This window comes from Felis catus, chromosome B2, assembly GCF_018350175.1.
Source record: "Felis catus isolate Fca126 chromosome B2, F.catus_Fca126_mat1.0, whole genome shotgun sequence".
Lineage (NCBI taxonomy): Eukaryota > Metazoa > Chordata > Mammalia > Carnivora > Felidae > Felis > Felis catus.
In genome coordinates this window covers 35,361,561-35,385,144 of record NC_058372.1, presented here as the reverse complement: position 1 = coordinate 35,385,144, position 23,584 = coordinate 35,361,561, and the positions used below count along the sequence as shown (strand labels likewise).

General features: G+C 42.9%; 1 protein-coding gene and 1 long non-coding RNA gene across 13 annotated transcripts in view; one reads left to right on the top strand and one right to left on the bottom strand.

The window, feature by feature from the left end:
- Window positions 1-23,584, bottom strand: part of CB2H6orf89 (chromosome B2 C6orf89 homolog) — a 45,105-nt gene that overhangs the window by 9,169 nt on the left and 12,352 nt on the right. For 3 of the 6 annotated variants that reach the window (XM_019830523.3, XM_019830524.3, XM_045057463.1), the window contains 5 exons: window positions 19,482-19,689; window positions 18,583-18,796; window positions 3,981-4,135; window positions 3,714-3,853; window positions 2,416-2,545 (listed from right to left, as the gene is read on the bottom strand). In XM_019830523.3, coding sequence (XP_019686082.2) covers window positions 2,416-2,545; window positions 3,714-3,853; window positions 3,981-4,135; window positions 18,583-18,796; window positions 19,482-19,689 — 847 coding nt within the window. Of the gene's footprint in view, window positions 1-2,415; window positions 2,546-3,713; window positions 3,854-3,980; window positions 4,136-18,582; window positions 18,797-19,481; window positions 19,690-23,584 lie in introns of those variants that run through there. The other 3 variants (XM_019830521.3, XM_045057462.1, XM_045057464.1) reach the window with 1 other exon arrangement.
- LOC111560460 lies at window positions 421-23,397 on the top strand. Of its 7 annotated transcripts, none has more exons than XR_002742262.2 (5): window positions 421-937; window positions 2,433-2,487; window positions 3,123-3,227; window positions 22,922-22,973; window positions 23,275-23,397. It is a non-coding gene; the product is annotated as an uncharacterized LOC111560460 (long non-coding RNA). The 7 variants fall into 7 exon arrangements; XR_006597718.1 differs by having other exon boundaries at window positions 23,117-23,397; XR_006597720.1 differs by lacking the exons at window positions 22,922-22,973; window positions 23,275-23,397 and adding exons at window positions 5,672-5,753; window positions 22,767-22,901.

Sequence of the window (23,584 nt, the reverse complement as noted above, 5' to 3'; positions counted from 1 at the left end):
ATGACCTGAGGCAAAGTTGGACGCTTAACCAACTGAGCCACCCAGGTACTCCAGCTGGATTTTTTTAGAGAAACAGACGGTCTGCATATCCTTTGGGCAACGTAGTATCATTTCTAGGATATTATTTCTTACTGCCAGAGTTTTGATGAGAATTGAACAGCAGGAAGTTCAAGTTCACTCTTTCGGGCAAGACCTAGGTGAGCAGATCTATCCTGCTACTGACTAAAAGTAGTGACAGTAAGATTGGCCTCAGAGTTTGAATACCAAGGAGACAACTGGGCTACGCACGCCCACAGGTAACTACTGCACCATGAGGGATACCACTGCTGCCAACAGGCATTAAGGGCAACCTGCTGTGTGCCAGGAACAGCTGCGAAGGTGGCGTTGGGGTAGGCAGGGAGTAGGGACAAAGGGAGAAGCTGACCTTGCTCAGGCTCCTCTTCCTACCTAGATGGCGAGAGAAAACCTTCAGGACCTCCCCTCCCTGTCCCCTCCAGGAATCGCCTTTCTGTGTCCGCATAGCGCAAGGGTCCGAAGTCTGACTCCCTGGGCCGTGTCCTGATTTTCTCTTCACCACTTGGGCTTCCAGAGGTTTGGTTTTAGCTCCATTTTCTTGTGTCTCCAACCCTGGGCTCTCTGTTGCTCTCAGAGCAGGCCGTGGCCACGACTCCGTTTCCATGGCAACACTAGAGCCATTCAACTGCCACTGTCATGACAGAAGGAAGACTAACTAAGGAGGACTACTGGCTTGCAAATGACTGGCAGAAGCCCTGACATCTGCGGTCTTGAAGAAATTCCAGAAGACCAAAACCAAGTGGATGTATCTCTTTTTCATACAGGCCCGAGAGGGGGCAGAACCAGGTTCTTCCCCACCCAGGATGGGAAGAAATGGACACCAGGATGGAGCAGGCCAGCCCCGGGCAACACCGTGGACTGGGTGAGGTGGGCCTTGGAGCCCTTCACCTCTTTCCCCAGTGCCTCGCCTCTTGCAATCAGACCCCACTTCTCATCTTCTATTCCAAGGTTGCCTCTGGGATCCCAGGCGCACAGACATGTGACTTTACCAGGGTCTAGGGGCCCCGGGATGTGGACAACAGGGCGGAGTAACAAGGCTGAAGAAAAAGGAGAGCCTGGGCCAGGGCGGGGAGCAGATGCTCTAAGAAACCAGACTCTCAGGATTTTTGCCTATTTGGACCACTCCCCTTCCCAAAACATGCTTGCGAACCACAAGATGACTCTGATAGGCGTCTGAGTAACTTAGTATTTACCCTGTTGGCGGGGTTCCTCGGAGTCCCTGTTAAGCAGACTGGTGAAATTAACTTCAGATTCAAGTGGGAAAACCAAGATAAAGATAAAAGCTTTCGCCCCAAATTGTATCATAATTATGAAGATGAAATCATACTGGGGCCCGGAGTTCTAGCTGGGGACAGCAGAATAAACGTCTTTAAAATCTGAGGCAAGATCCCAGCACCTCCACCCTACTGCTGGCAGACAGAAGTTCTCACTCCTAGACAAAATGATTGTTTTTATAGGCTTTGAAATTCCTTTAACACGATTCAGCAAATCTGGAGCCAAACAATAGTATTGGGAGGTTGAAAACACAACCCAGAGTTGGTAGGGGTCACAGTTTGGGAAATTTCATCCTTTTAATTCTTCCAAACCAATCCAAACTCAAAAATGGTCCTCAGGAATGAGACTCAACAAAAGGGCAATTCAGAGAAAAGTAAACAGACACAACTCAGAACGGCTTTTACCCAGTCCACTCGCCCCAGAGGGGTAAAAGTGGGCTCTGGGTACTTGGCCATGGACTGAGCAAGAAGTGTTGCCACCCAAACTAGTCTGCCTGCCTTGGGCACGTGCCCATCAACACTTTTTTCCCCAAACCTCTCAAGCTTTCTGCTTAGCTAGTTCTCTACCCGAAGTTTCTTATTTGTTTATTTCTGGGGAAAGCCAACCTGGGAATTGGGTGGGTAGAGCCCTCCTATTAACTTCCTGTGTCCTTGGGCAAATCATTTACTCTCTCTGGGGCTCAGTGTCCCTAGCCACATAATGAGTAAGTTGGGGCGTTCATTTACGGTTTGCCTGCTTTACACTTTGAGGTAGGGAACTCAGACTAACTGCATGCTTGGGTCCTTTCAAATTTTAGGATTCTACTTCCTAATGTAGAAAAGTAGCTTGCCCCCAAGTGTCTAGAGCAGGAAACAGATCTGCAAGGTAACTAGACTTTAAGCATGCCTTCATAACAGGGCAGGCCACACCAGGTCCCCTGGCAAGCAACAGGCAGAGAACTTCAGGTCATGTGGATGTCCCTTCAAGTCACCCTGAGTTGACACGTAGGGAAGGAAGGGATTAGGACATCAGCCCCGGGGCTAAGTGAGGAAAAGCCTCGACCCAAGTCCTCTCAAAATGTCCTACCTTACTACCCACAATAGGTTCCGGTTGAAGAAGGAAGCACTTTTTTATGGAGGCATCTTTTGGAAATGGCAGGTAGGTGAAAACAGGAAAAAGCTCACGTAAAATGTGTGATCTGTTTAGAGGTCTTCTCCTGTAAAAGTTTGGAAGAGACAGAAGTAATTCAGCTGGGCAAGCCGGCCTCTATCTCCATGACTAACAGAGCTAAGCACGGTGGGAAAACTGTGGGCGGTGGGTAACGAGGGAAAAATATCAGGACAATATCTTAAGTATCAGGTTCATGAGGAACAGTCATGCCAAATCAATTAACTGTGACATGCACAAGCACACACACAACTCCACAGCCACGATTTGTACGTGTGGGTGGGATGTTTATAAAATCCAGCTAAAACAACATATAGAGGAAGGAAATAAACGGTCCATTCATTCTATCTTGGAAAAGAGACTGAAGTAACAGGCCAGGCGGGAGAACAGAAGGGAGGAGGAATGGGCAAAAATCATGAACCTAAGGCGCTGTGGCATGCGGTGGGAAGCCTGACTAGTTAAAGTGAGTATTCAATCATGCAAATCAATGCATAAGTAAGAAATCAAATAAAGGTTTAAGAAAGACAAAAGCATTGAGAAATTATCTAACAAAAAGGTCCAAAAAAAGCCATTTTAATTCTCTTTTGGAATGGTTCTAGATGGAAACTGGCTTTCTTTTCTTCTAGACAGAAACCTTCACCCCAAAAAACAGACCATGTCTTCTATAGGACACAGGAAGAAATGGGAAGACAGACCTGCATGTCAATCCTGCCTGGGTGACCTTAAGCAAGGTACTTAACCTCTCTGATCCCCACTTTTCTGATCTGAAAATGACAATGATAATTCCTACTTCCTAGAGCTATTATGAGTATCACCAATGAGCAACAGGCACTAACCACCTTGCCACACTGCCTGGCACAAACAAGGTGCCAGGAAATGAAGCTTCCCTTCCATTCTTCAGGCTTTCTCGTTAGCCCTCTGATGCTCAAGAGGCATTCTGCGTAAAAACATGCGCAGAGATAATCTGTGATGCTATTAGGCAGTGTCAGTGTCCACTCGTGGCGACAGCCCTTCCGAGGCACCTCTTCGACTTCATCCTCTTTATCTCCCATCACTGGTTTTTCAACAGCGAGCTCCTGAGTATCGTCTGACTCGAAGAGGGTACTGGAGAGTGTTTACACAGTGCGGGGCATGGGAGGGTCTCAGGGGTGCTGTTTGGACCTTCGGTCTGCCCCCTTGCCACCACACACAGACTAAGTGCCCTTTCCCGCACTCACCATGGATAAGGAAATGGGAGCCACCGCTCAGGAAGGCAGCGCCACCACTTGGTGAGAAGCCCTTCGGGGAAGCCCTCCGCCACCTCGGGGTACTGGCACAAAAAACGCCGAAGCTCCTCTGGCAGCAAGAGCTGGCCCGTCTTGACAAGGCGGACAAGAGCAAGACAAAATAACACAGAATTACTTATCAGGAATGTCACAGAGCTTGCTGCCTTCTGGGCATCGAACAGATCATCTGTCAGGGGGAGAAGCGCGTTCCTTGCTCACCTTGATCACCAGAGGATGGAGTCTCTCAAATTTCTTCGGGGTGTCTTCCAGGAGCATCACCCTGAGGGGTAATTTCTGAGCACAGCCACTGCAGTTGGCAGGGATGGGGTCCGACTCATTCTGCTCACAACTGTTTGCCCACCAAGAGTCAAAGTCTGCGACAGGAAGGGAAGTGGAGAAGGCAGAGACAGGAAGAACACAGCGGGTAAATCTAGTAGCCTCAGCAGTGAAAGCAAAAAGGAGAGATATAATAGTAATTTTTAAAAGCTAACAATGATAAGCACTGGTGACCTCTGAAAAGATACATATGAAATAGGTAGCCTCTGAGGAAGGGGCAGAGGGCACAGAGGATGGGGTAGGAAGGAGAGGTTATGTTCTTTATAATCTTCTATACTTTACAGAAAATATTTTTTTAACACGTTTATGTATCTCCTAAGTCAAAGCAGCAACGTCGACCAGTTGGTATATTCAGTGACGTGGGGCTGGAGAGGTAAATCTTCCACTGTTTTCTAACCCATGACCCAAGCGTCTGAAAGTCTACAGCACTTGGGGGAGGGGCCGGCAAAGGTCCCATCATCAGTGATGAGCCCCATTGCGTGTCTTCTCCAAGTGGAGGCCAGGATGACTCTGGGAAAGGGAGAGCAAGAAAAGGGTGCAGAGAGAAGGGATGGAGAGGAGACGGGACATTTCAGGGGCCCATCTCTGGAGCGAAGTGAGTTGCAGGTGCCCATCAGACAGTGCTCTGTCCCGGCTCAGAAGTGGGTAAGGGCTACTAACCATGGTTTCTACCCCTCCAAGGGCTGCAGGTTGGTCAGCAAGGGAAGAAGGGCCCACCAGCCCCTGATGTGAGTGCTAGTTGCCTGCCCACCCCCTATCCCTGGCTGGTCCTCCTCTGAAGGGTTGACTCCCTGTCTACACATCCCTTCTCAGTTTCCCTCTCCTCCTCCTCCCTCCCTCTGACACTGTTCTGTTGATAGTGTTATTGCATTATTTCTTGTTTGTGTTCTGTTCCACTCTGGGTTTCATCTGTGTTCTTGGAGATTGTTCTTATGATAAACTCTAATTTGGATCCAAAATGCTTTCACCAGATGGTTTCTGATTAAAACCCAATGGAAACCGAATCGGGAGAAAGCCTAGAACAAAAGATAAACAGACCACCAAATGGGGCTGAAATGAAATCAATTCTCTGAACCAATAAACACACTTGGAAAATGACTCTTAACCAGAAAACATTTGCTGTGGCCGGCAGCAAGGGCTTTTTCCATGTTTTCTTAAGGCAGTAGTAGCGGGGCGGAGGAAATCCCCACCAGGGAAGGACTGTGTTTGTTCTCAGCACGTCTCCTGAGGACCCTCCAAACACCCTCCATCTCCTGCAGACAGATCCTGTGTTCCTTGAGGAGGCTGTCACCTCCCCTCCTCACCTGCCTTAATTGTGGACAGACTGTCACAGCCAGGACACAATGCTGCACCCTTAAGCCTGCCAGGGGCCTCCAAGGACACCCGGGAACCCTTCAATGGCACCTGTTTTGGTGGCACACTGAGGCTGCAAAGTTATCCTTATTTTTCCTTCTGGAACATTTTCAAATGTTCCTGATTAGAGGTCAAATATGAATTCCTGCCTAAATACAAGAACTTTGGGTAATGGACATACAGTGAGGCATAAATAATCTAAACATGTTATAATTATACAGCATTTCAGTTTCCAAAATCCTCACGAGGGAGAGGGAAGGAAGGGGAAAGTGCCAGGCCCGGTGCTGGTCACCATCGCGTGCTGTATCCTTTACCTGTTGCCGTAGAATTACTGACGAGGCAGTGCTATTCTCCCTTTACAGATGAGCAAACAGAGAGTGACAGGAGACAGGCGCTAACCATGAGTTCCCAACTGGGGAAGAGCACAGAAGGGGCGGCGGGGGAAACGAGAAAAGTAGCTGCGGAGGAAGGCCGTGATGCGGGCTTCCAGGGCATGAAGCACATCTGACTCTGAGCAAAACAAGGAGCCATCAAAGGCCTCGGGCAGGGGTTTCCTGATGCTTTAGGAAGGTTATTCTGGATTGTGACTAGAGTGAGAAGAGAGAGGCTGGGAAGAGGACGATTGGGTTTTACTTTGTTTTTGTCTTTTTGGCGGTGGGTGGGGTGGCGGAACTTGTCCTGTGATGAGAGGTGAAATATAATGAGGTAAACTGAGGCAGCAAAGACAAAATCTACAGATCTAAGCAGCACTGCAAAGGGGCACCTGGGTGGCTCAGTCAGTTAAGCGTCTAACTTTAGCTCAGATCATGATCTTGCAGTTTGTGAGTTCAAGCCCTGCGTCGGGCTCTGTGCTGACAGCTCAGAGCCTGGAGCCTGCTTTGGATTTTGTCTCCCTCTCTCTCTGTCCCTCACCTGCTCGCACGGTCTCTGTCTCTCTCAAGAATAAACGTTTTTATTAAAAATAAAATAAAATAAGATAAAATAAATAAAATAAAATAAAATAAAAAACAAAAATAAAAATAAAAATAAAATAAAATATAAGCAGTGCTACAAGAATGCCTCTGCAGCCGAGACTGCCTGAATGCACCTCATCTAAGAGAGCCCGGACACAGGAGATGCCAGACACCTGCAGATTCATTATGACATTTTTCTGCGGTCATGCGTCATATTCTGACGGAATCAGTTAGGTATGGCAATCTCCCCAGGAGATAAGAGTCATATGTCAGGAGAAAGGGGGCATCTTCTCTCAATTTATAAAGGTGCCTCGAGAGCTAGCAATGAGCAGTTCTGAACCTAAGAGCACAGACACATTATTTTAACTGTAACTTAGTTAATTTCAGTTTTATTCTGAACTTTAGATATTCTTGGGATTTCCAGGTAGAGATGCTTTCAGAAGCAGGTGGAAGAAGAAAACCCTGGGAAGGAAAATCAGGAAAGAAAAAGAAAGAATAGAGTACTAAAAAGTGGACTCAATAAGGTGGCAGAATATAAGACATTCACATCCAGACACAGGAACATCAATTACTTCTTACTCTCCTGGCCACAGTCATTTAAAAAATTCGAACGGAAAATGGCCTCTTTCACAACCAGCAATAAATTTAACAAGAAGGGCATAATATAAGACCTGAATAAATAAACATATCATACCGCGATCTTGGGCAGGAAGGCTAAATACTACAAAGACGCCAAGTCTACCCAAAAGTATATTCAGTAGAACTTGGATAGGTTCCCACCAGAGTTTGCTTCTGATGAAGGCAGGAGTAGGGTGAGGCTGTGACAATCTCATTCTGAAGTTCATCTACAAGAGTAAATGTATAAGAACAGGCAATAATCCATCCCCTGCCCCAAGTAACTCTGGAAATAATTTAAGGGCCAGAAGGCATTCTAGGTAATACAAATGAATTACAAAGTATGGTCACTGCTTAAAATCTATAGAGGACACCCCCCGCAGGCACAGATACCATTAAAGAATACATTAAGAGGGTGCCTGGGTGGCTCAGTCCGTTAAGCATCTGACTTCAGGTCGATCTCACAGTCCGTGGGTTCAAGCCCCACATTGGGCTCCATGCTGACAGTTCGGAGCCTGGAGCCTGCTTTGGATTCTGTGTCCACCTCTCTCTCTGCCCCTCCCCAGCTTACCCTCTGTCTCTCAAAAATGAATAAACTTTAAAAAAAAAAACAATTAAAAAAAAAGAATACATTAAGAGCCTCATATGATACACCTCAGGCAGATGGTGGACCTGAGGACCCTCACCCCTCACTGCTCATGAGTCACTGGATGGCTCGAGCCTCTCTCCATGCTGGGCATAAAGAGGGCAAGACTGGAGGGAAAGAGCATTATTTTATTTCTCCATGTAGATAAAACATTAAAAAAAAAAAAAGGCGCCTGGGTGGCCCCGTCGGTTGAGCGACCGACTTCGGCTCAGGTCATGATCTCACAGTTTGTGAGTTCAAGCCCCGCGTCAGGCTCTGTGCTGACAGCTCGGAGCCTGGACCCTGCTTCAGATTCTGTGTGTCCTCCTCTCTCTGCCCCTCCCCCACTCGTGCTCTATCTCTGTCTCAGAAATAAACATTAAAAAAAATTTAAAAAACAACAACAGCTTTATTGAGGTTTAATTCCCAGACCATAAAATTCATTCATTTAAAGTGTACAATTCATTGGCTTTTAGTATATTCACACAGTTGAATAACTATCACCATTATCTAATTATAAAACATTTTTATTACCCTAAAAAGAAACCCCATGCCTATTAGTAGACATTTCCCATTCTAACCCCTCTGCTGCCAGCCCTAGGCAACTACTCATCTTTTAGTGTCCGTGCATTTGCAGATCCTGATATCTCAAATAAATGGAATTGTACAATATAGGGTCTTTTTTGTCTGGCTTCTTTAATTTAGCATGTTTTCTGGGTTCATCCATGTTACAGTGCATATCAAATGTTCTTTCCTTTCTATTGTCAGGTAATATTCCACTACGTGGATATACTACATTTTGCTTATTCATTCATATGTTGCTGGACATTTCTACTTTGGGGCTACTATGGACAATGCTTCTATGAATATTTGCATACAAGTTTTTGTGTGGACATGTGTTTCCAATTCTTCTGTGTACACACCTAGGAGTGGAATTACTAGGTCACTTAATAACTCTGTGTTGAATTTTCCAAGGAACTGCCAAACTTTTCCAAAGCAGCTGTGCTAGTTTACATTCCCATTATCTGCATATCTTTTTTTTGGAGAAATGTCTACTCAAATCTTTTGCCCATTTTCAACTGGCTTATTCGTCTAATATCGTACGGTAAGAGTTGTAGACAATAAAGTCTTGAATGAGAAAAAAATGAGGAACTTGCGCTACTAAGTATAAAAGCGTAGAGCAGCATTCTATAAAGCTACTGTAATTCAGAAAGTACCGTCAATCCTCATTATTTACAGACTCTGATCTGTGAACCTGCTTACTCTCTGAAATTTATTTGTAACCCAATCAATTCCTGTGGTGATGCAGAGGGGCGAACTCTAGCTGAGGTGGAAGGAGACAACACTCTACTTTTTGCTTCACCTTCGAACTGTAAACGAGTGTCCTTTTGGCTACTTGGTGCCACGGTTTTCGCATTCTTATTGTGGTTTTGCAGTTCAGAATGGCTCCCAAGGATGCTGTTTGTGGGGACGGGGTATATGGGAACTCTCTGCACTTTCTACTTAGCTTTGCTATGAACCCAAAACTCAACAAATAGTTCACTAATTAAAAAATGGCCTCGGAGCACAGTGCTAAAGTACTCTCTAGCACTCCTAAGTGCAAGCAGGCTGTGATGTGCCTTCCAGGGAAAATACATGTGTTGGGTAAGCTTTGTTTAGGCAGGAGTTATAGTGCTTGTTGACGTGAATTCAGTGTTAATGAATCAACAATATATATTAAATAAGGTATCTTTAAACAAAAATATACATAAAACAAAGTCAGGTATTCATCACTTGATGAAAATGTGCCCAGAGACTCTCAGGAACCTAACTCTGATTTTCCCTAGGGGCAATGGGTCAGTAATTAGTAATTACTAATTAGTAACTAGTGCAAACACTAATTCAGTGTCTGCAGGGACTTCATAAAACATAACTACAGAAAATAATGAGAATTGACTGTATCTTCTTATAAAGCAACAAAAAGTTTGCATAGACTTTATGAAACATAACTAGTGCAAATAATAAGAACTATGTTCTTATAAAGTCACAGGCAAAAAGTTTAATAACACAGAATAACACAGAATGCAGTAACAAATCCAGCACAGACACACACACACACACACACACACACACACACACACACACACACGTGAGAATATTTGATTTGTGATAAAGGTCAATTTCAATTCAGTGAAGAAAGGATGAATGGATGAATGCAATAAATGATGTTGGGACAATTCACAGTAATTCACAGAAAAATAAATATAAATGGTCTATAAAACATATGAAAAGATAATCAACTGCAATAATAGTAAAAAAAAATACATCTTAAAATAAGATACCATTCTTTAGTTTTCTAACTGGCAAAACAGTGACAATATCCAGTCCTGGTGAGCAACATATACTGTTAATGAAAGTTGGTATAAGTTTATGAAGACAATCTGGGTAGTATTTATTAAAATTGAAAATGCCCTTTAACCCAGCTATTCTACTTCTAAGAATCTCTTACAGGAATAATAGTATATGTATATATGGGGGCACCTGGGTGGCTCAATCAGTTAAGCATCCAACTTTGGCTCAGGTCATGATCTCAGTTTGTGAGTTTGAGCCCTGCATCAGGCTCTCTGCTGTCAGCACAGAGCCTGCTTCAGATCCTCTGTCCTCCTCACTCTCTGCCTCTCCCCCATTTGCATGCACACTCTCAAAAATAAATTATTTAAAAAAACTTTTTAAAGGTACGTATATATGAATGTCCCAGGTGTATTTTATAACAGCAAAAAAACCCAAAAAAACAAAAAACTAGAAATTTAAATTATGGAATAGTCACAGAATGGAACAGTATAAGATCCTGAAAAATGTGTATACTGGGTTGAATAGTGTCCCTCTCAAATTTGAGTCTTTCTGGAACCTCAGAACGTGACCACAATTGAAAACAGAATCTTTGCAGATGTAACTAATTAAGATGAAGTCCTACTGAAGTAGAATGGGCCTTAAACCTAATCTAAATGGTATCCTTATGAGAAGATAAGAGGATACAAAAGACATATGGAGGAAAGATGGCCATGTAAAGATGGTCGCAGAGACTGGGGGGTTCTGCTATCATGGCCAGGGGATACCAAGGATTTCTGGCAATCACCAGAAGCAGGCAAAGAAGAATCTTCCCTAGAGGTAGTACAGTCTTACTGAGATCTTGATTTAGGGGAGAGAGGCAGAGGGAGAAAGAGAGAATCCTAAGTAGGCTCCAAGCCCAGCACAGAGCCCAACACGGGGCTTGATCCCATAACCCTGGGATCATGACCTGAGCAGAAAACAAGAGCCAGATGCTCAACCAATGGAGCTATCCAGGCACCCCAGATTTACTGTTGTTTTAAGCCACCCAACTTCTGGTAGTAGCTGGAAGTATTTACGCAAGCTACATAAGACATTTCTCTATGTGTGCGTGTGTACCCAAAAGTATATCTATCTGTACAGCCATGGAAAAACTCAGAAGGATGTATATCAAATTATTACCAGGGGTTGGTTTGGTGGAGGAGTTAAAGGGATCAAGAGAAATTTTACTTTATTAAAAGTGTATTATTTTTATTTTTATTTTTATTTTATTTTTAATTTTTTTTTTAATGTTTATTTATTTTTGAAACAAAGACAGAGCATGAACGGGGGAGGGGAAGTGCTCGCTTCGGCAGCACATATACTAAAAATTGAACGGGGGAGGGGAAGAGAGAGAGGGAGACACAGAAATCGGAAGCAGGCTCCAGGCTCTGAGCCATCAGCCCAGAGCCCGACGCGGGGCTCGAACTCACGGACCAGACCGTGAGATCGTGACCTGAGCTGAAGTCGGATGCTTAACCGACTGAGCCACCCATGCGCCCCTAAAAGTGTATAAAAATCTTATACCTTTTTATTGTCTTTGTATGGGTTTTATGTATTTTTCAAATAGAAATGTCTTTGGAGGCCATGAAAACTTACGAAATGGAGGGTTCAGTCATCTTAAGAAGGCAGGCCTCTGGAGAGGTACTCTACAGGAGCAGAGACACTGGCCAGGCTGGCTGGCGTCCAGCAAAGGAAGAGGGGGAAGTAATGAGGAAAAGGGATCACTGGAATGGGGTAACTTATGCCATCCATCTGAATTAGGGGAGCCAATCTTCAAAAGGAAGAGCTACTTTTGATTTCTCTACAGCCCTGAGATCACCAAGGTGGATAAAGAAAGTGTTTACATTTTGGTGGGAAGGGACTGGGGAATCGCCAGGCAGTGAACTGTCTGGGTGTGTATGGGGTGTATGGTTGGGGTGCTTCCTCCCCTTCCCATAAAATGCCCCAAAAAGGAGAAGTACCCAGACTTCCAACGTGGCCTCTATCTTTCCAGATAGGATGGCTTCACCTGATATGTTCGCTATACAACCGGCTGGAACCATGATAGCACAAAGTGAGCAAAATCCCATCCTGGAAAATAGCCAGCGGCACAGAGCAGACCATTCCATGCCACTCCAGGACAGAGCTCTTCTCCGGCCACCTTACCTGCTGCATGTGCCTTCTTTCGAGCCTTCCCTCTCTTTCTACCCACTCTTCCTGCAGCAGCAGACAGAAAGGCCCATGGAAGTTGGATGGCAACTTCCTAACTTTCTTTTAATGTCCAAGGTTTCTTTGCTCCAAAAAAACCTCCTTATAATAGCTATTTTAAAGTTTAAAAAAGTGTGACAGAGAAGTGAAACCCCACATATTACACACATACACTGGAATATTACTCAGTTATAAAAAAGAAAGAGATCTTGCCATGTGTCACAACATGGGTGGACCGAGAGGGTACTGTGGCTAAGTGAAATTAAGTCAGATAGACAAAGATGAATACTATATGATTTCATTTACATGTGGAATCAAAAAAAAAAAAGGGGGGGCGCCTGGGTGGCTCAGTCGGTTGAGCGTCCAACTTCAGCTCAGGTCATGATCTCACGGTTCGTGAGTTCGAGCCCCGCATCAGGCTCTGTGCTGACAGCTCAGAGCCTGGAGCCTGCTTCAGACTCTGTGTCTCGCTCTCTCTCTGCCCCTCCCCTGCTCATGCTCTGTCTCTCTCTGTCTCAAAAATAAATAAAAAAACATTAAAAAATTTTTTTTAAAAACAGGCAGCAAGAGACTCAAAAAAACAGAGAATTGATGGTTGCCAGAAGGAAGGGGGATGAGAGGAATGGGCAAAATGGGTAAAGGGGGCTGAGATACAGGGTTCCAGTTATGGAATGAGTAAATCATGAGGATGAAAGGTAAAGCATAGGGGATACAGTCATTTGTACTGTATTAGCCTTGTGTGGTGACAGATGGCAGCTACACTTGTGGTGAGCACAGCATAAACTGCAGACTTGTCCAATAACTATGTTGTACACCTGAAACTAACGTAACATTGTAGATCAATTATACTTCAACTTTAAATTTTTTTAATGTTTATTTATTTTTTGAGAGAGAGACAGCATGAGCAGGGGAGGGGCAGGGAAAGAGGGAAACACAGAATCTGAAGCAGGCTCCAGGCTCTGAGCTGTCAGCACAGACCCCGACGTGGGGCTCGAACCCGAGCCGTGAGACCGTGACCTGAGCTGAAGTCGGATGCTTAACAGACTGAGCCACCCAGATGCCCCTATACTTCTATTTTAAAAAATGGACTCTAGAGGCACCTGGGTGGCTCTGTCGGGGTCCGACTCTTGATTTCAGATCAAGTCATGATCTCGCGGTTCATGAGCTAGAGCCTTGCACTGGGGTCCATGCTGACAGTGCAGAGCCTGCTTGGAATTCTCTCTCTCTGCCCCACCCCTGCTCACACATGTGTGTTCTCTCTCAAATAAACTTAAAAAAAAAAAAAAATATATATATATATATATATATATATATATATGTATGTATGTATACATGTACGTGTGTGTGTATGTGTGTGTGTGTGTGTGTGTGTGTGTGTATATATATACACACACACATTTAAGTGGACTCTAAACGTGAGACTTTAGGTTAGTCAACCCCCTTGCATATCAAGTTTCCTCATCTTTGGAAGGGACATAAAAATGGTAACTACCTCTGTAATTGTTGTAAGGACTGAGAAAATACACAACATAGTACATGGCACAGTGCCTCCTACACAGTAAGTGCTTGACATATTTGTTATCATCACCTCAAATTTTATTTGCAAATAAAATAGTAGGGCATTTTCTGAGGTCCAATCAGTTCATCTTTGGGCACTAGCCTAGACTCTGCTTTGGTCCTCAGTTCTAAGTCATTGAATGATCTACTCCTAAAACCACTTGATGTTGCTGGATCTACTCCAACCTTCCCTTGAAAGGTCATGGATATGTAAAGTTCCAATTATGCAGTACAGATACAGAGATACACTTTTCCATTGTATATGAGACTATCTCAGACCTCCTCAGCATCAATGGGTGTCATAATTAAAAATTATAAATGCCTAGGGGCGCCTGGTTGGCTTAGTCGATAAAGCATGAGACTCTTGATCACAAGGTTGTGAGTTCAAGCCCTGTGTGGGATGTAGAGATTACTTAAAAATAAGATCTTTCAAAAAAAAATTCTTCTTCAATGTTTATTTAGTTTTGAGAGCGAGAGACAGAAACAGAGTGTGAGCAGGGGAGGGACAGAGAGAGAGGGAGACACAGAATCGGAAGCAGGCTCCAGGCTCTGAGCTGTCAGCACACAGCCCGAAGCGGGGCTTGAACCCACGAACCATGAGATCATGACCGAGCCAAAGGCAGACGCTCGATCGACTGAGCCACCCAGGTGCCCCAAAAATAAAACCTTAAAAAAAAAATTACTGATGTCCCAAGTAAACAAACTGGGCCTAACATGCAGGAGCCTGGCTTGGCTGAGGGCAAAGATAGCAGACAGTGAGTGTGGTGTGATGGAGAGAACACCATACTAGAATTAAGAATAAAGGTTCGAGTGCCAGTGAGGCATTTTTAGCTGGGTGAACAAGTTACTTCACCTTTCCTGTCCTCAATTCCCTCTTTACAAAACAAGGCTATGTACTAGATCAGTGCTAAAGTTCCTCTTTAGCTCTAAGACTCAGTGATTCCATGGAAGGATGAAAGCCAAGAGGATGGCTGGTAGGATCAAAGTGGACATAAAGATATGAGGTCGGGACTGGGGGGGCCTAAGAATGTGACCGTGAAGGGAAAACTATGGGTTAATCAGATAAAGGATTAAGTCAAACAAGTCACACATTACACATAAGGCTGTAGACTGGGAAGATGAGCTGGGCGGAATGCCTAGGAAAAGACTAGTTCAGGAAAATTCTAAAGGGCCAGGGCTCGGAGGATGGTTTATCTTTGGACATGCAATGCCAGCCAGAAAAACCTTGTTCTGGGCACCAGGGAGTGGAAAGGAGGCATCTGGTGAGCTGAGAGAGAGCACAGAACTCCCAAATCAAACTAAAATCTAGATTCTGTGGGTATAGTGTATAGCGACACCCTACTCACAGCAGAGGCTAAGAGCTCAGACTGCGAGGATAGGATGGGTTTGAATCATGGTTCCATGACTTAGTAGCCTTAGGACCTCGGACAAGTGACATAATGTCACTGTCCCTTGGTGTCTCCATCCTTAAAACGGGCATACAACCAGAACTTCCCTCACAGGGATAATGTAAAGATTAAATGAAGCAATATATGGAAAGCCCTTAGAGCGGGGCCTGGCATCTGGTAAGTACTAAATAAGTGTCAGCTTATTTATTTTCTGCTGCAGAGTGGGAGGCTGACGTGAGTCACTATGGAGTCCCTCCATTCTTCTCATCAAGAGAATTCAGGAGCAGGGTTTCCTACCCAAGGCTGAAACCTAGAAAAAGAACCCCACCTCTGCTGCCTCTTGTTCCCTGGGTGGAGTCAAGAGGAGAAACTACCAGAGGTCAGGTATTCACCATTGCTCCCAGTGCCCTCGGTCACTCCCAAGGCGCCACTGCAAGGAGTGTCAGATGATCCAGGGGCCTTTGACAGGCCAGCCCTTAGGAAACAATATGCTTGAGGGCTTTCCTTTAGGGAGCTGAATCTGCCAGGCCATGTTCCCTCTACATTTACTTCAAAGGTACTGCTAAGTAATTCTAACTAAAAGGCAGTTGTTCATTGGTACCATGATACCAGGAAGGAAAATTTATTTTTTTTTCCTTTTCTAGCCCTCTTACAGGCCCAGCAGTTCCTATTTCTTGCCCTAATTCTCCTCCATGTTTCTATTTATCCCTTATATTATTATGTATTCTTCAGTTTCCTTCCAAATGCTATGCAAAATGCTATTAGTTGTACATGCCCACAGCTTCCCAGAACGATCACACACAAGAATATATGGTGCATCAATATCCACACTGGTAAGTAAAAGCAGCACTTTAATAGTCAACAACATTAAAGAGCTAAAAACCACACCCTTCCAATGCTCTCTCTTTACAACTGAGCTCCAAGAATTCAGTTTCCACCTGCAAGGCAAAATACTCATTTGGAGTGAACCCAATAGTTAGGCTTATTGACAAGACACGAAGTTTTCTTGAATTATTAGACTCTGATTTAGAGAATGAGCAATAGTGGTCCATCAACTGTCACTTTCTAACTCAATAGCCTAAGGAAATTTCCCTTACAGGACAGGGAGAAACAGAGTAACTGCCATCAATTTGGTCCTAAAAACTGCTGACTTGATCTCTGTGTGTCAAAGGGCAGAAGATGCCTTTAGGGAGGCAGTGAGAGGAAGACAGGAAAGGAGGCTGATGCGTTGATGCGTGTGAGGAAGCAGCATCAGGCTGGCCTGACAAGTTTCTCTGGGTCTTTCCCCCATGTGCTCTGGACCTTTCTGACAGAGGAGTTGGAAACATCACTTTTTTTTTTTTTTTTAAGCTTTGTTGATGACATTTCAAAAATACAAGGAAGTTATATCTGGAATTAAAAACTCTATCTATACATATGAGCTAACTAAAAAAAAAAAAATTAAAAAAAAAAAACAAAAAAAAAACCCACGAGGCTTTTTGCTTTACAATGTTCCCTTCCTCTGATTTTAGCATAATTTTGAAAATCTTTCCATAATTTTCTCAAGTGTACAAAAATAGCTTTCAAAGGCGACTCAATACAAGGGATTTTTATGACTGATTAGATCTTGGCTTAAAGAGTGACATTATAGAGGTGCCCGGGTGGTTCAGTTGGTTAAGCGCCTGACTCTTGATTTGGGCTCAGGTCATGATCTCATGGTCGAGGGATGAAGCCCCATGTCAGGCTTTGCACTGGGCTTGGAGCTTGCTTAAGATTCTCTCTCTCTATCCGTCCCCAGCTTGAGCTCCCTTCCCCGCTCTCATACTCTCAAAAAAAAAAAAAGAAAAAAAGTTAAAAAGAGAAAAGAGTAACATTATAAAGTGTAGCTTCCACTAGGAAATTTTTTCTGAACACAACACTGAGGAGAAAGCATGCTTCCTAAACAGTTTAGATTCCAGTTATGTTGGAATCTAAGGGTTTCAGAACAGTTACACAAAAACTCCCATAATACACTTGTGAAATTAATTTCCATATTCCTTTATCCGGGCAAATAAGATGAATACCACCAAAATAATAAAATGCAGGGCACCTGGGTGGCTCAGCTGGTTAAGCACCTGACTCTTGACTTTGGCTCAGGTCATAATCTCACAGTTCATGAGTTTGAGCCCCACATCAGGCTCTGCACTCACAGCGTAGAGCCTGCTTGGGATTCTTTCTCTCCCCCTCTCTCTACATCTCCTCAGCTCAAGCTCTCTCTCAAAATAAATAAACTTTAAAAAATAAAATAAAATAAAATGCCCTCTGTTCTTTCTCAAAAAGTAAATTTCAGGGGCACCTGGGTGGCTCAGTCAGTTAAACCTCCAACTTCAGCTCAGGTCATGATCTCGAGGTTCATGGATTCAAGTCCCGCATCGGGCTCTGTGCTGACAGCTCAGAGCCTGGAGCCTGCTTCAGATTCTGTGTCTCCCTCTCTCTCTGCCCCTCCCCTACTCGTACTCTGTCTCTCAAAAATAAACATTAAAAAAAAAGGTAAATTTCAAGTCTTATCACACGTTACAATCTTCGCAAAAGAAAACTCCTCAAATGGTATGTCAGACCAGAAATTCCTGTGCTCCCACTGATACACTGTTACTAAATTTAAATGCTTCTTAAATTCAACTTATTGGCAAAACTGCCCACTTAGGAGCACTAAGCATACTGTGAGGCAGAGAAAACACTATACTGAAAGAGTAAGACAAAGTGGGACAAAAACCCAGCCCACCAGGCTAAGGACTATTCGAGGATCTGGTTAAAAGCAAGCTGGACTCAGATGTTTTCAATAAATCAATAGCTATTTATTAAAATATCTATTATGGATAGGGATCACAGGAGAGAAAAGGGTAGAATAAGATACATTGAAATTTTCCTTATAAACAAAAATACTCATCCCCACCATGTGTGCTTTGGAATCAGGGGGTTTGAATTTGGTTCCCCCAGGAGTGTTTGTCTGGCAAGTTTCTTAATCTCTCTGAGCCTCAGTTCCTCAATCTGCAAGACAGGGACAACAAAACAAAAACAAAAAAACAAAACCCAAAAAAACCCCTATCAAATAGAGTTTTATCGGGGACTGAATTAAATAAGACAAAATTGAGGGCTGTCTGGGTGGCTCAGGTCAGCTGAGTGTCCGACTTCAGTGCAGGTCATGATCTCACAGTTTGTGAGTTCGAGCCCCGCGTTGGGCTCTGTGCTGACAGTTCAGAACCTGGAGCCTGCTTTGGATTCTCTGTCTTTCTGTGTCTGTCTGTCTGTCTGTCTGTCTGTCTCTCTCTCTCCCCCTCCCCCGCTCAAGCTCATTCTCTCTCTTTCAAAAATAAAAACAAAAAAAATTTTTTTAAAGACAAAAGTGGGAAAGTGCCTCATTAGATGTCAGTACATGTTATTTCCTTTCCCACCATACACTGTCAAGAACACCGTGTAAGTAGTAAAATGCAGGATTCTACCTGGAAAGGGTCTGTCTTCATCACCCCCATGCAGAGGAACTCCCTTATTTTCTGGCATATACTTCTTGGTAATGGGCAAGGACATCAGCCGAATGTGATGGATGAGTGAGCGCCAGGTGTGAGCTCCAGAAAGCACCGGTTCAGGTGGTAATGGGCTGAAAGGTTGAATCACAAAGTAGGCAGTGAGCAAGATTAATCCCAGGGTTACAAGGACCTATAAGGAAAGACAGGAAAAGGATTAATAATTGTCCCAGCAAACAAAATACTTTAGTGCCAAGAAAAAAAAGAAAAAAAAAAAAACCAAAAACCCCAGCCTCTTCCATTATTTTCACTGTGCCTTAGGAACTAATCCATTTTCATAAACAAGCCATTTACGTTCATTTTTTTAACCTTTTATAGTTTCATTTTTTAATTTATTTTACATTTTATTTTTTTAAATATAATTTATTGCCAAATTGGCTACATTCACTCCTGAATGAAATACATTTAAAGTTTGAGAACTATGAGAACTGCAAGGCTCACCAACCTTCTTCTTCCTCTTGTTTTTTTCTTTTTTAAGGAGGCTCTATGCCCAGAGTGGGACCTGAACTCACGACCCGGAGATCAAGAGTTGCATGCTCCACCAACTGAGCCACTCAGCACCAGGCTTCTATGGGGCTATGTCCTCCATTAAAAAGTATACACAAATACAGTTTAATTATAAATATATAGCTTTCATCATGGATATTTAACAAAATGGGTCAAATTTCCTAGTAACTCATGGTGACAAGAGCAAAGGCCAACTTATTCATAGGAAAACTAAGGTTAGATGGTAGAAGCAGTCAACAGTAAAATTTGGGGAGAAAGCTGAAGAGTTTGTGCCCTGTTTAAGGAATCTCCAAGTCAAAACACGTTTTTACCTTATACACGGCTATAAGGAGAGGATACTGGGGTGGTCCCCTCTGAGGTTCATTCTTTTCCAGCAGCTGTCTGATAAATTTTTCAATTGCCTTCTCTGACATGCCACATTGATGGCCTGTCTGTCTCACCAAATCAACAGTCTCCGAAAGTTTGTCATAAATGCTGAGCTCATTGGCAGCAAGATCCATGTCTTCCAGTACAAAATCCCTGAAAGAAAGTAAATGTAAAAAGAAAGATGGTTTCTTTAAAATACCTTCTTCCTCAAAGTTACTTCCTTTATTTTTTTTTAATTTTTTAATGTTTTATTTATTTTTGAGAGAGAGAGAGAAGGAGCAAGCAAGCAAGCAGGTGAGGGGCAGAGAGAGAGGGAGACACAGAATCCGAAGCAGGCTCCAGACTCTGAGCCGTCAGCACAGAGCCCTACGCGGGGCTCGAACTCACAAACTGTGAGATCGTGACCTGAGCTGAAGTCAGACACTTAATCAAAGCTGAGCCACTCAGGCACCCCTCAAAGTTACTTCACTTAGAACAGAGCTTCATGGGGAAGGACCAGCTTCCTGTTTTCCCCAATCCACTGCAAACCAATGCTTTTGTAGAACATAATGAACGTCTAGATTAGGTCAAGTTAGTACTACACAGCTTTTAAGTGTTCCTTAATTGTGGGCTAGTAACACAGTTTACTGGTTCACAGACACTTTGAGGAGCGCTAGTCTACAGCACAATAAATCCCTAATGGGACTCTGAAACACCAGTGCCAACCAAAAGGATTATTGAAACCAATCACAGGAGGCCTGCTACTGGCAATTTACTTAAAAAGAAATGCAATATGGAGTGTTGTTGATCCATTATTTCTTTGCATTTGTATTAGATACACCTTTTAGCAACACAGGAGGAACTAAGCACTGCAAGATTTACTATGGGGAACGTACTGACGCGTTTTGCTACTGGCAGAGCAAGAATTTCAGGCAACACAAAAACCACGGCACTGGGACTGTTCAGACCTTGCAGGCTAGAGTCCTCATACTTTTCTGCAAATACAGTTTTAGACAATAAAGAGCATTTTACTTGTATCTCATATACTTGAAAGACCTAAGATCTTTAATTTCAAAATTCAATTTGTTCTCATAGTTACTTTAAAGCCAAACTGCTTCACAGCGGCCACAGAAGAAAAGGTAGACACTAAAGTGGCAGAGCAGAATACTCTCTTGTAACATTTGTAACATGCAATCAAATCGTTCTTTTTAAAAAATGCTTGTGTTGTAAGACAACATCTTCTGTCACTTACCAAAGGAAAAACAGTGCTTGGGATTTATGCTCTTTTATTGGTCTCTTTTTCCCTTACATGTAGAAGTCGTCTTATTTCATATATGTCACGCCCAAAGTGCTTCTAACCCCAGAAAGTACTGACGTGGAACGACTCTATTTTTTCAGTAAGGAGATGCTGCCACCTGTAGAGCCAAGGACAACGGTCTTGCAGCTCCTGCAGCTCCGTGGAGAAAAGCAAGCACCTCAGCCTATCTCCCCTTCCAGCAGCACCTCCCGATACTGCCAGTTTGGTCCTTGGTAGGACTATTAACCCTTTAGTTCACTAGCTCTTAAGTGTGCCTCCACACTGGAGTCACCAGAATTTTTAATGAATGCTCATACCAGGGCCTCAACCCAAACCAATTAAATAAAACAGTATTGGATTTCCAATGGTGAATTAACAGGCAGGTAATCTAGATTGAGGAATTGGTTGGGGAGGGGCGGGAACCCCCACACGCTAAAAGCCTAAATCCCTTCCCCAAACTCTTTGCTCTTGCTCAGACTGTGTTTTTCCTAGGCCACATAGGCTTTCATTTCAAGGTTCAGATAAAAGGATGGTGTAAACTCTATTTAAAAATGTGTATTTTCAACAAATGGTGCTGGGACAACTAGATATCCACATGCAAAAGAATGAAGTAGGACCCTTCCTTCTACCATACACAAAAATTAACTCAACATGTATCAAACACATAAGAGCTAAAACTATGAACTCTTGGAAGAAAACACAGGGGAAAAAGTCTTCATGATCCTCCATTAGGCAATGGCTTCTGAGATACGGCGCCAAAAGCAAGAGCAGAAAAAGAAAAAATAAATTGGACATTAAAAATTAACAATTTTTGTGCTACAAATGGTAACTTTTAGGAAAGCGAAATGACAACCCATAGAATGGGGGAAAATATACGCAAACTCTATTTCTGATAAGAGTTCTAGTCCCACGTCGGGCTATGCACTGACAGTGCAGAGCCTGCTTGGGATTCTGTCTCTCCCTCTCTCTCTACCCCTCCCGTGCTCTCTCTCTCTCTTGCACTCTCAAAATAAATAAATGAACTTAAAAAAAAAAAGTCAGATAATAAGTTGGGAGATATTGAGCATCTGGAACTCCTGTACACTGCTGGTGGGAATATAAAATGGTGCAGCTGCTTTGGAAAACAGCTGGACAGTTTCTCAAAAACTTTCTGTGCAAAAATTTGTACATGGATATCCAAGCATTATTCATAATAGCTCAAAAATAAAGCAATCCAAATGTCCATGAACTACTAAATGGATGGATAAGATGTAGTATATCCATACAATAGAATATGATTGAATAAAAAGGAATAAAGTATGGATACCAACAACATAGGTGAACCTTGAAAACCTTAAGCTAAGTGGGAGACAGTTAAAAAAGATGACATGTTGTAAGACTGTATTAATAAAATGCAAAAAGTTAATAATAGAGGCAATCTATAGACAGGAAGTAGATTAATTAGTGGCTATGCAGACACAGAGTGGAGAAGAATGGGAACTGACTGTCGGTAGGTCCAAGGGTTTCTTTCTGGAGTGACAGAAATGTTCAAAACTTAAATTGTGGTGATAGTTGCACAACTTTGTGAATGTACTAAAAAACCCTGAATTGTACATTTCAAACAGGTGGATTTTATGGCATATAAGTTAAATTTCAGTAAAGATGTTTTTAAAATGTGTATTTATAGGACCTATTGCTTAGGGGTTAGAGCACTGGTCTTGTAAAATGTATATTTATAGAATTTGAACTTACCCCTGCTATGGCATTTATTAAACTATACTGTTATGATTTTGGCTAAGTCACTTGGTCTATTTCCTCACCTAAAAAAATAAAGGGACTGAACCAAGAGGTTTTCAAAGTCCCCTCTAGCTCTAAAATTTTAAGGGTATTGGAAGGCTTTGGGAAGTAGAAAAACTTCAATTCATTAGAAACTAAAGACTTCTGTCCAATTACATTCCTAAATGACCACTTCCAGTTGCGCCATCCTAAATGCAGGCACCGTGCTAAGCACACAAGAAACATGATCTTAGTAAATCATCACAGCAATCCCAAAAGGTAGGTGTGATTTTTTTATTAAGTTTTTAATTTTAATTCCAGTATAGTTAACATACAGTATTCTATTAATTTCAGGTATACAATATAGTGATTCAACAATTCTGTACATTACCCAGTGCTCATCTTGGTAAGTGGACTCTTAATCCCCTTCACCTATTTCACCCATTCCCCCCACTTCCACCAACCTCCCCTTGGGCAACCACCAGTTTGTTCTCTATAGTTAAGAGTCTTTTTTCTGGTTTGTCTCTTTGCTTTTTGTTTTGCCAAAAGGTAGATGTGATTAATCCCATTTCACAGATGTTGAAAGTAAGGCTCAGAAAGGTTCCATAACTTGCCAGGATGTGGAGTCAAGTGTGCCTGACTTCCAAGTTGATGCTTTTAACCTTTATGCATGCTGCCTCCCTTACCAAGTATTTTCCTATTCTGAGCTGGCAGTTTGGAAACCACAACACCATGCCCCTCGATTATCACAAATGACTGGCTGAGAACTGGACAAGTGATCAACTACAACGATTCCTGGAAAAAGAATAAAGCGATAACTTATTACAACATTTTTCACATCTTGATTTTGTGACTAGTGATTCCAGAGATAGCATTTTTTCCTGTTGAAATTAACAAAGATATTCCAAGCAAGCAAGCAAGGATAATGTTTGTTCAAAAAAACTACAATAAATTACCCAATGACATCCAGTCAAAATCCACTAAAACTCATTAAAGGACTAGAAAAGAGAGCAGGGA